The sequence below is a fragment of the Penaeus chinensis genome, chromosome 22, assembly GCF_019202785.1.
Source record: "Penaeus chinensis breed Huanghai No. 1 chromosome 22, ASM1920278v2, whole genome shotgun sequence".
Classification (NCBI taxonomy): Eukaryota; Metazoa; Arthropoda; class Malacostraca; order Decapoda; family Penaeidae; genus Penaeus; species Penaeus chinensis.
Window position 1 is genome coordinate 27909284 of NC_061840.1, and position 12500 is coordinate 27921783.

The window sequence follows — 12500 nt, forward strand, 5'->3', positions numbered from 1 at the left end:
TTGTGGCGGTGTACTTTGTCGATGTATTGCATTCAAAAAGTGTGTGTGTGGGTGGGTGGGTGGGGGGAGGGGGGCTCCCGAGTGTTGTGAGGGTTTCCTTTTGTCCTATTTTGAGGGGAGGTGAAGTGTAGCGGGTAATTGAGTTTTTCTTTAAGGTTTCTCTGTACTTCTGTCTGTCTGTCTGCCTGTCTGGGACTTGTCTCTCGTCTCTCTTTCTCGGTTTGTCTGTCTTTTGTCTCGCACTTTCTCGCTTTCGCTCGCCCTCTCTCTCTCTCTCTCTCTCTCTCTCTCTCTCTCTCTCTCTCTCTCTCTCTCTCTCTCTCTCTCTCTTCTCTTTCTCTTTCTCTTTCTCTTTCTCTCCCTCCCTCCCTCCCTCCCTCCCTCCCTCCCTCCCTCCCTCCCTCCCTCCCTCCCTCCCTCCCTCCCTCCTCCCTCCCTCCCTCCCTCCTTTCCTCCCTCCCCCTCTCCTTCCCCTCTCCTTTCCCCACCCCCACCTTCCCCTCATCCCTCACCCCCTCTCCCTTCCACCATCCCCCTCCCCCCTTCCATTATGCACCTTTTCCGCACATGGCCTTGCCGTGCGCACCTCCGGCTATGCACACACCCGCGCGCCGTCTGCCAATTCCGGAGGCAGGCGACGTTGATGGTCATAATTATTTCTGGCCGACCGCATGACCGCTCGCCGGGGATCAGGATTATGAAGTGAGTCACGGACGGAGCCTCGCGAGTATGTGTGTGTGATTTTGTGTGCGAGTGTGACCTGGGGTTTTGAGTCAGGCGCGCTCGCGCGCGTGTGTGTGTGTGTATGTGTATGTGTATGTGTATGTGTATGTGTGTGTGTGTGTGTGTGTGTGTGTGTGTGTGTGTGTGTGTGTGTGTGTGTGTGTGTGTGTGTGTGTGTGTGTGTTTGTTTGTATGTGCTTGCGCGTGTGCATGTGCGTGTACGTGTGCGTGAGAGAGATTAAAAGAGAGAGAGAGAGAGAGAGAGAGAGAGAGAGAGAGAGAGAGAGAGAGAGAGAGAGAGAGAGAGAGAGAGAGAGAGAGAGAGACTGTGAGAGAGAGAGCGAGAGAGAGACAGAGAGACAGAGAGACAGAGAGACAGAGAGACAGAGAGACAGAGAGACAGAGAGACAGAGAGAGAGTGATGGTTTGTTTACAAAAGTCACACACGACTCGGGTTTTATCTCGGATTATCTTTCTCAAGGGCGGGAATGCGTCTTTATTACTTCTAGATATCTGGAGATTTAGATTAATCGCACGCTGTCGTACTGTTACATTCTCCCTTAAGCGTGTGGGTGGGAGTGTTCGTGTGGAAATCAAGTAAGTTTAACCTCCTCTCTCCCTCCCTCCCTCCTTTCCTGCCTTCCCTCCCCCCTTACTTCTGCATGCACACCCTTACACCATGCTTATGCCGATCTCCCTTCCTCATCATTTTCAGAAGGGTATTCAGCTCCCACCCCCTCCCTCTTCCCCATCCCCCGGCCTCCACCTCTTTTTTCTCTCCACATCCCTCCCACCACCAACTCAGGCCTCCCTCCCTTTCTCCCCTCATGTTACACCTCTTACCCTCCACCCCTCCTTTCTGACCCCCCTCCCTCCCTCCCTCCCCCACCCCTCTGTGCCCCCCCCCCCCCTTTTTTTTTTTATCTTGCTCTCCACTCCTTCAGCACCGCCACACAGACGTGCCAGTACCCATGTAAGGGGCGGGGAGTACTTCGCAGGACTTCAAAAGCGCCTCATAAAAAATGGGTGTTGTTGATGTAGGAGGAGGGCCAAAAGGGGGAGGGGCTAAGGTGTGACGTAGACCCGCCCTAAGAAAACGAGAGAGGGAGAGAGATAGGGGGGGGGGAGGAAGAGGATGGGAAAGAAGGAGAGGGGAAAGAAAGAGAGGGTAAGAAGGAGAGGGGAGGGGGAAGGGTAGGTGAATTGACAGTGGGGACGAGTAAGAGGGAAGAAATGGATGGACAAAAGGGGCGACAGAGGGGGGGAATGAGAGAGAAAGAGAAAGAGAAAGAGAAAGAGAAAGAGAAAGAGAAGAAGAAGGAGGAGGGAAAAAGAACGATATCATGGGGGAAAGAAGGGGGAAGACGTAGAAATGAAGAGAGAGGGAGAGGGGAGAAAAGGAGAGTGAGAAGAATAAAGAAAAAGAGAGTAAGAGTGAGGAAAGGAGAGAGATAGAAGAGAGACTAATGGTGATATAGAAAGAGAGAGAGGACAAGGAAGAAAGGAGAGGAGGGGGGGGGGCTGCCAGAGAGAGAGAGAGAGAGAAAAAGAAAGAAAGGAAGAAAAAGAAAAAAGAAAGGAAGAGAGAGATAGAGAGAGAGAGAGAGAGAGAGAGAGAGAGAGAGAGAGAGAGAGAGAGAGAGAGAGAGAGAGAGAGAGAGAGAGAGAGAGAGAGAGAGAGAGCGGAAGGCAAAGAGAGAGAGAGAGAGAGAGAGGAAGGCAGAGAGAGGAGAGAGAGAGAGAGGAGGGGAGTTTCTCATCTACGCAGACACGCTACTTTTTTCCCCCTCGCCGGCCCGGTTACCTTGCTGTGCTACTGTCGGCGATGGAATGTGGGCGAACTTGCCAGCGTTTGGAAGTGGCAGCATTTATTTTCGCATTTATTTTGTCGTTTGAGCGAAAGTGTTTTTTTGTTTATTTATTTATTTATTTTTCGGGGCCTTTTCCTTTTTTTATGAGTTTAACGCGTGGAGTAGGGAATATTTAGATCTTGTATGTATTTATTTTTGGTATTTATATTTGCTTTTTTTTCATTTTCGTTCTTTTCTTTTTTTTCTCTCTTTGGTGTTTTTTTTCTGTTAATTGAAGTGCAGAGATAGAATGTGGAATAAGTATATATAAAGGATCTAATCAAATGATAGGGAAATGAATGGGAAATTGAAACTGTTCTGCATACCGGTGTTGAAAGGGTTCATGGGGGGGAGGGGAGGGGGAAGGGTTGAGATGGTGCAGGGGTGGGATGGGGGGCGGGGGAAGGGGGTGGGGGTATGGGTATTGGCGTACGGGTAGCAGGTTAGAAGGTGTATGGTAATTGAACACATTCCGCCGAGGAATCTTTTGCTGAATTGAATTGGTCTGTTGCCAAAAATAAATAGATAAAAAAAATATAGATAAAGTAAAATAGAATAACAGATGATGTGTTTTTTTAATGTTTTCTTACGTGTGAAAAATATAAAGACAAGTAATTTTTTTTTAATGTAAATATAAGAACATTGCAAAACAAAAGAAAACATGAACAGTGAGATTTATTGCTATCATTACCCAGGGCTGTTTGTCTGTCGTGAAAAGCACCCACTTAACGAAGAAAATGGTAGAACAGTAAAGATTAAAAAGTATATAAGTAATTAATAATGGGTTTGGAAAGTCCCTAGATCAGCTGACTTTAGGACTGAAATGCCTTGAGGAAGGGAACATCGACTTGGCTTGGTGTTCGGGGATTCGCACGTGCCACTTACTTAATCGACGCATTTGAACGAGTTACGCATCTCTTTGTTTACTTTCTCTGTGTGTGTCTTTCTTTAGGTATCTTCTACTTCTCTTTTCTTCTTCTTTTTGTCTTTCTTTTTCTTCCTTTCCTGTTTTTTTTCTCTCTCTCTCTCTCTCTCTCTCTCTCTCTCTCTCTCTCTCTCTCTCTCTCTCTCTCTCTCTCTCTCTCTCTCTCTCTCTCTCTCTCTCTCTCTCCTCTCCCTCTCCCTCTCCCTCTCCCTCTCCCTATCGCCCCTCTCTCTCCCTCCCTCTCCCACTCTCACTCCCTCTCTCTCTCTTTTCCTCTCCCTTCCTCCCTCGCCCCCTCCTCCCTCTCCCACTCTCTCTCTTGTCTCCCTCTTCCTCCATCTCTCCCTTCCTCCCTCGCCCCCCTCCTCCCTCTCCCACTCTCTCTCTTTTCTCCCTCTTCCTCCATCTCTCCCTTTCTCCCACCCCTCGCGAGCCCACCCATCTCACACATAACGATAAAGATCACGAAACGCGGAGATCACGATAACGATCATGTAAACAAACAAGGTTGCCACACGACTCCGGAACTACGAGATGCCGTAAACGAGAATAGTCGGTGCATCTTAAGGTAGAAACGACGAAGGGGGGAGGTGGAGGAAGGGGAGAGAGGAGTGAAGAGTAAGGAGAGGGAAGTGGAAAGGGAGTGAATGAGGCAGAGGGGAGTGGAAGGGGAGTGAGTGAGTGAGAGGGGAGAGAGGAGTGGAGAGTAAGGAGAGGCGAGTGGAAGGGGAGTGAATGAGGCAGAGGGGAATGGAAGGGGAGTGGAAGGGGAGCGAGTGAGTGAGAGGAGTAGGGAGAAGGGAATGGAAGGGGTGGGGGTGAGGAGAGGTGGAGTAAGGAGAGAGAGGAGTGGGGTGTAGGGAGATGGGAGAGGTGAGATGAGGGCATTGATGCTGGCGAGGAAGATGCATCATGCCCTCACCCACAATTGGTAAACATGCGGAGCTATAGCTTATATTGGGCATTGTTTTCAGGATTATCGAGTGGTAGCTGATGTTGGGAAGAACAGAAGTGGTAGGGGGAGGAGGGGGGGTATGCGAGAAATTCATGTATTAGAAATGATAAATATATAATTCATATTGATAACAATGATGGTGGTAAAAAGATTGGGAACAGATTTTAACTATTTCATGTACATTGACTTCACTCCTCTTTCGCTATAATTCGTCGACCTTTACAAACCACTTGACCACATTTCAATATTTCCTCGTTCGCATCGTACCATATAAGTGATTTAAGGGGTCGATTTTTATTCATATAGGCCTACTTTCCTCTTCTCATTATTCATTTTTCGAATACCTCCCCTTGCCCCGAGGGATGAGGAGGAGGGGGGGGGGTGAGGCGACTTTCTCACGACGCCTGATTAATGAAGAATAAACAGCGCGTTGAGATTTTTTTTATTTTTTTTTATTCCCTCATCACTCGACGTCGCTTCCGGCCCAGAAGTCGCTAGACCGCCCTCGAGATGTTGACACGGGCGAAGGCGAAGGCGAAAGCGATGGCGGAGGCGGAAGTGGAGGATTTTGGGAGCTCCTCGCCCGCCTTTGGGGTCTGGTGTTTGTTGAGTTTGTTATGGCAACTGGAGGGAAGGCAGGATGAAATTACTCCTTCTTGATGGTGAATAATTTCGAATGAATGACTCTTCACTGATGATGCATAAGTTTTACAGTTTAGGAAAGGCAGGGTGAATAACTCCGTATTGATAGTAAATTCGATAGTGTAGGAAAGGTAGAATTAATAACCTCTTACTAATGATGAATAAATTCTAAAGTTTAGGGAGAGGTAGAATGATTAACCTCTTACTAATGATGAATAAATTTTACGTGTAAGGGAAGACAGAATGAATAATAACTCGTCAAAGATAATGAAAAACTACGACAGTGCATGGCAAGTAGAATGAATAAGAATGATGATGAATAACTTGACGTGTCTGTATTACATCTTCGTGAGAATTACGTGATGCTGGTGAGGATGCAAACGCCTCTCATTAAGGAATTATGCACTCTCGCCTTTCCTACATGTCATGTTTAAATTTATTTGATTTCTTAAAGGAGGTCACTCACCTTCGTACCATTTTCATTTCTGTTGTTGTTGTTGTTGTTGTTGTCGATGTTGTATTTGTTTTGGTTTTTCTTGTATGTATATCAGTTGCTTGTTTATGACTTTTTTTCAGAAAATGGATTGGGAGAAAGTTCTAGAAAAAGAGGCCGGGAAATGGGTGTGAATTATGAGAAAAACAGATGTCAGCGGGTCTGGTGTGTGTGTGTGTGTGTGTGTGTGTGTGTGTGTGTGTGTGTGTGTGTGTGTGTGTGTGTGTGTGTGTGTGTGTGTGTGTGTGTGTGTGTGTGTGTGCGCGTCTGTGTGTTTGCGCGCGACCGCGTGTGTGAGAGAGAGAGAGAGAGAGAGAGAGAGAGAGAGAGAGAGAGAGAGAGAGAGAGAGAGAGAGAGAGAGAGAGAGAGAGAGAGAGAGAGAGAGAGAGAGGAGGGAGGGTGGGAGGGTGGGTGAGTGAGTTGTGTATTGGTGCATGTCTTTCATCTTTACGTAAGCAGTCAAATAGAGTGAGCGCGGCGGAGAGAGCAGGAGAGAATGACACTTGTCGCAACAGTTTAACGAGAGTAATCGAGGCATTGTGGCGGGAGGTCGAGGCGGGTATATCGTGTGTTCGGATTAATGACGCTGTGGGTCGTGGCGCGGCGGGAGGCTGGTGGATAATGGGCAGAGGAAAGGAAAGGTGGAGAGGAATAAAAGAGGGGGATGGAATAAGAGGAATGGAGAGGGGCAAGAAGCGAGGAAGAAGAGGTAATGGGGCTAAGGAAGCGGAAGGAAGGAGAGAAGAGGAAAAATGTAGAGCAAGGAGGGACGATGAGATAAGAAGAAAATTACACGCGCCTGAAGGAGACTAGACGAGAAATGAAGGATGTAAGAAACAGCGGATACTAGAGACAAAGAGGAAGAAGGGAGGCGGAGAGAAGAAAGGAAAGCAGATGTGTTGCGGAAGGAAAAGGTGAATGGCGGAGGGAAGGAGGGAGAGGACGGTGGGACAAGGGATGGTTTGTATGTTGGCCAGTCGCCGGAGCGGGGTAGGTATGTAGCGAGGTTCGCGCACACACGTACGTACACACGCACTCGGCGGGGCCACCAAGCCAGCGAGCAGCAGCAGCACAGCCAGCAGCTCCACCACGTCGGGACTCGCAGCACCAGTACGCTCCCGACGCCCCAGCCACTTGTTACTCGCTTCGGCCGCACCTGCTCCGCTTGCGGCAGCCGCTGAGGTGCTCCTCGGTCCTTCGAGGGCGACGTTGTGTGCTGTGGAGGTGCTTGCGTCAGCTCGTGCTTTGCGATCGTAGCGTGAGGCTTGATAACGAGTGTCTAGATCGGTGTTGTGATTCTCGTCGTCTCGCTTTTGGGTGCTGTGTTGTGTGCGGCGCGATGGGGGCGGCGACGTAGAGTGTTTGTGTTTTTATGCGCCGAAGGGAAGCTACACTGTTCGGGGACGAGAGCTTTGTCTCGGTTTATTTCGAGATCGGGCGTGCGTGTGCGAGCAGGAACGAAGCTCGGGCGGGGAAGCGAGAGCGAGTTTTGTGTTGCAGCGTGTGCTCGGGAGATGAATTCGCGTGGTGATAGTGATGCTTTTGTCCTTTAACAAGGCGAATGTGTTGTGCTATCGTAGAGGAGAATTGGACAGGCAGGTAAGGACAGACCGACGGAGAACCATCATCAAAAGGGTGATCCCAAGGTACTGGAAGAGTTGCCAGCTTGTCAATTAAGCCGCGGTCCAGGCCCCCTCCGGCCGCGAGCAAACAGAATCATCAGTCAAAGTGGGCTCGCGGGATAGAAAACGCGCCTGACACCCTTCCATTAGCGTGGCATGAGATGCGAAGTGCGAGGGTATGACAGATGTAAATCCGCAGGTACTTCGACCGCGCCGGCACCGCGCGTGATCTGAATGGAAATATTAAATCCCCGAAGCTGAACGCTAGCGTCGTGGCAACCCTAGAGTGGCCGTGCGCGGGTGGGAGATGATTACCCCCGTTGTTTACACCTGTAGCTAGTCACCTGGTGTGCGCTGGCCCCCGGTGCGCTGGGGGAAAGGGAAGGAAAGAATTTTCTCCCCGGGGCGCGAGGAAACTGCGCGCGAAAGACGGATGTGATGAAGGCCTTTGTGGCTCCTATGACAGTCAAGGTTACACAAAAGTCAAGGTCGGGGATCGGCGAGGCTGTTTTGTGTATCTGTGCTGGAGATGCCTGTGCTGAGGGCGAAGAGTCCGCGGGTCGAGGGCGGGCGGTGTTACCCCAAGGTGTGCTGGTCCGCCGTGACCCGCGCCACCCACTGGGGGCTCAGCACGCGCTCGTCCACCCCCGAGACGCACTCCGCCAAGTCTGCGAGGAGTGCGAAACCGTCGCAAATCTTCAACGGCTTCCCAGTCGATTCGGATCAGGGCGGCGTCACGAGCGGGCCGGGCGGTGATTCAGAGGCGAACGGCTGCAGAAGGGAGATGGGAGCACCCAGGGCCCCCGCGGCCCCCGCCCGCCACCAGGGGAGAGTGCATGCCGCTCAGCCCCTCCCCGCGAGCACGCTCCCCCGGGGGGCGCAGCAACACCGCCAGGCTCGCCACCAGTCCAGTACCCCTAGAAGTGCCACGCCGTCTCGGTCGCTTGCCTCTCCCTCCGCGGGCAAGAACTTGAGCAATGGCAGTGCTTTCCGGACGCCTGGAACCAGACTCCGCTTCTTCTCCAGGAGTGTAGCGGCGCCTCCCCCGCCTGCATGTGACGATCTTCACTGTGACGTCGACGACCTGTGTGACGCCAGCAGTGTGAGCGATTGCAGCAGCGCCAGCGATGCACATAGCTCCAGCGGTGGTCACAGCGCGCGTGACTCGTGCAGTGGAAGCGACGACGACGGTGCTTGCTCTGGCACGTGCTGCATACCGGCGGGTGACGCGCCGTGCTGTCTGCTGCCCTGTGCCCACGCTTCTGCGGGTGCCAAGATAATTAAGAGTGCCATCAGTGTGCCCTCGACGAGGCACTGTGGTTATGGTGTCTGTTGGAACGAGAATGACGCCAGCATAGCCAAGATGCCTCTGAGAGGTCGGGGCGACGAGGACGTGACGACAGCGGCGTGTATGGGTGCTCTCAGCAGCCGATTCTACGGCCTCGGCGCTCGAGATGGCGGTGCCGGCCGGGCAACGACGCCGAACGGCCATTGTGACGCCCAGGTGCTTGACAGGTGCGACGGGGAGGCTCTGTCGCCCCGTCACCCCCGTGCTGAGAGTGACCCTAGTGTGAGTAGAGGCAAGGACGCGTGTGACAGGAACACGACCCAGCGCGGCATTGTGTGTCGCATTGGCCGTCAGCAGGACAGCGGTGCGACGCCGATGGTGCGACAAGACACTTTCACAATAGAGAGAGGGCAAGGCGGGATCAACCCTCGAGGGGAAGGGGGCCTCTCCTTGCCCATGCTGTCGAGGCCGCTCTGCCCCTCCCCGACGCCCACGCCCTCCCTCGCCACCCTTAGGCCCAGGGTTGGCCAGAGTGGCACTTCCAACGGGTCCAAACTTAGGCCTCCTGCCACTCATTTCCGCGAGGCCGCCCGCCTCAGCCCTGCCAGGTCGAACGGCGCTGCCTCGGCCCCGTACTCCCGGGGGGCGCTGTCGCAGCCCAGGGCGGCCTCGAGGGGAGGGCGGAGCAGGAGCGCCAGTGAGAACGGGGACTTGGGAGCAGAGGAAAGGCTCGGTGGAGGCGCTAACACTCCGCCGTGGGAGCCTCACCATGTCGCCAAGGTGCGCACGGGGGAACACAAACAGGAATTGAGTATTTGACTAACAGGAATTTTAATTAAGACTGGCCGACGGGATTCTTCAAATAATACAATTGTTTCTAACTTCACGTAACAGTTGATTAGATTTTGCATGTCAACGCGTCGCTTGTGGACCTTTACCGTATTTTCTAACACGCTGACTTGCTTTGTCCTTTCTCGTCTTTCGAGTTACTTTCTTGCACAGTGACAAGTTTTTTTTTCTTCTAAAATCCTAATCCGAAATAACGACTAGGTTTAACTTCACTGAAGGACGAGGACATCATGATAAGCGTTTGTCAAGCTTCACTGCAAACCTTGCATAATTGCTGCTTTTCAAACGGGTGCATCGTATTTGTCCTTGAACTATAAATCCCTACTATATTACACAGCTTTCTTTTAAGCTATTTCTTCGTAGGTTATTTTAAACATATTGTTTCCTTGGCGTTTCTTTTCTTTTATTAGTTTCATTTAGTCTTTTAGTCTTTGAATTATGTTTGATATAATTTATAGGTCTTTGAATTTAGTTTTTATTCTGTGGTTATCGTTGGGATACAATATGGATAAGAAACTGTTTAACGGTCTTTTACGTAAATAGTATTAGCGGTGGTGCCTCATGCCTGTCGCGCTCCAAGTCATGTGGAAAGGCTCCCCCCCCCCCCCTCAGTCCCCGGCACTGACCCCTACCACCTTCCCCCTTCATCGTCCCCCTTTCCCCTTCCCCCCCCTCCCCCTCCCCCTTCCCCCTCCCCCGTTCATCGTCCCCCCCCCGTTCATCGTCCCCCCCCCCCCCCCCCCCCCCCACCACCACCACCACCACCACAGCTTAGGGCGTCATGTGCTGCCCGTCACAGGTTGCTCGGAAACCTAATATAGCTGAAGTTTCGAAGGGATTTGCTGAGTTGAACTGAAAGGCAAACTCATTTAGATGTTGCCAAATCATTTAGATGTTGCGCCTGCCTCGTACAGATCAATTGCGATGCAGGTGCATCCGGGCATGTGCGGTGCCCCACCCCCACCCCTACCTAAAAAAATTACATGTGACATTTTATTTATGCACAGTTATACATTTATGTGTGTGTGTCTGTGTGTGTGCGTGTGTAATATATATATATATATATATATATATATATATATATTTATATATATGTATGTATATGTATATGTATATGTATATATATATTTATATTTAATTATTTATTCATGCAAAGAGAGAGACAGACAGACACAGACAGACAGACAGATATACCTATATTCATATACGCAAGTACACTGTACATGTGGGTAGGGGTACACACACACACACACACACACACACACACACACACACACACACACACACACACACACACACACACACACACACACACACACATACACATACATACATACATACATACATACATACATACATACATACATACATACATACATACATACATACATACATACATGCATACATACATGGCACGGCGTGTGTGTGTGTGTCTGTGTCTTGTGTCTGTATCTGTGTGTGTGTCTGTCTGTCCGTCCGTCCGTCCGTCCGTCCGTCCGTCCGTCCGTCCGTCCGTCCGTCCGTCCGTCCGTCCGTCCGTCCGTCCGTCAGTCAGTCAGTCTGTCTGTCTGTATATAGTGTGTATTTAGATACCTGTGCGTCTCCATATAACTCGCAAACCTCTTTCTTTCTATCCTTCGGTATGATCGTATAGGTAAAACTACACAGAAATAGACATTCGAAGACGAATAGGTAAAGGTTTTTCTTTATACATTTGTGTTCGCATTATTTGCGTGCTGACTGTGTGCGTATGTGTGTGTTGTGTATGTGTGCAGGATGTGCATGTGTGTATGAGACGAAGTAATGTACTGAAAACGCCCTTGATGGTTGGTGATGGTTGGTGATGGTTGGTGATTTTTCCTATTAACAATTCTTCATCCAATTTATACAAGAAGTCTTGCCTTAAAATAACAGTTCTCAGACATTTCCTCCGTGGTAGATCGTATACGCTTGACTAACATGTGACAATTCATTGACTGCGACAAACGAGCGTGGCAGTCAGGAAGCATGAATGAGGTGAAAATAGAGGGTATCCAATATCCACATGATTGCGAGTGTGGGTGCAGGCGACCTGTGGGCGTGACAATGGCATACTGAATCTGCATTAAAGCCTGGAGGTGATATTGGCTGACGTCGCCTGACATTGTTTGTGTTGGCAGCTGACGCGGTGGTGACGAGAAGCCAGCACAGGGTCGCGGTGCTCTCTGTCATCTCGGTTCGGCCTGCGAAGTCATTTATTTTCTTCTTTTTTTTAAGCATCTCCTATTTGGTATTCAGGGTGTTGTTGTTTTTTTGTTTGTTTTTTTGGTATTTGGGTATTTATTTGGTATTCTTAGTTTATATTTCTAGGTGAGACATTAAGTTGGGAATTCGAAATGTACGTATTTTGAAATTGACGACTCTCTCTTCATTTCCAGGATATAAATAAAATTCGAATGTATTATGATTTTGGCCGTCTATTTATGTGAAGGCTTTAGACAATGGAATGATAATAGCTAAACGCACGAGCTGTTATTTTTTTAGATTAGATTATAGTGCGATTAATTATCGGAGCAACGTGATTCATCTCCTAAAGCCTCGATACATGTTTCGGAGAATTTGATTTCATATTTTTTGTTATTCTTTATTCATTTATCTTTATATTTATTGTATATCTTTCATCAATTTACATTTAGACTGTATTGATAACTTCCGAGGAGAGATTTGGTAATAGATTCCCCTTGAATTAATCGAATTTCGTCATTCATTTAAAACTAATTTCCGAGGCGTTGGAAGCCATGGGAGATAAGCCACAACGATAGCGTTACGAACAGTACCTCGATAATAGAACAATAGCCGATGGGTTGCTTGCAGTGTATGTGTGTGTGTGAGAATTCGTAGTGTTCTCGGTGGTGGCAGCCTGTGTGTGTGTGTGCGTGAGTGTACATCTCCAGGGCTTCCTTCTAAACCTTCTTTATTAGCGTGCTCCCCCTCTGCGTGCGTGCGTGTGTGCTTGAGCTTCTGCTGTACTCCTGGTTGCTCATTTATTTACGGCTCTTTGGACTCGCGTTCGTTTCCCCGTGTGTTTTTTGGGATTCTGGCTGGTCGTGGTCCTCCCCTTCTGCGACTGATGAATGGTGGGGTGCTTCGGGGAGCAGTCAGGTAGCTTCTCC

The 12500-nt window shown here is 49.7% G+C and overlaps 1 protein-coding gene across 8 annotated transcripts in view; it reads left to right on the plus strand.

Annotated features, from left to right (window-relative positions):
• Positions 1-12500, plus strand: part of LOC125036875 (mucin-3A-like) — a 186939-nt gene that overhangs the window by 110817 nt on the left and 63622 nt on the right. For 5 of the 8 annotated variants that reach the window (XM_047629793.1, XM_047629799.1, XM_047629800.1 and 2 more), the window contains exon 1: positions 6636-9279. The exons of 1 other annotated variant lie outside the window; for it this stretch is intronic. In XM_047629793.1, coding sequence (XP_047485749.1) covers positions 7741-9279 — 1539 coding nt within the window. In that variant the 5' untranslated portion in view covers positions 6636-7740. Of the gene's footprint in view, positions 1-6635; positions 9280-12500 lie in introns of those variants that run through there. 2 more of the 8 variants (XM_047629797.1, XM_047629796.1) reach the window with 2 other exon arrangements.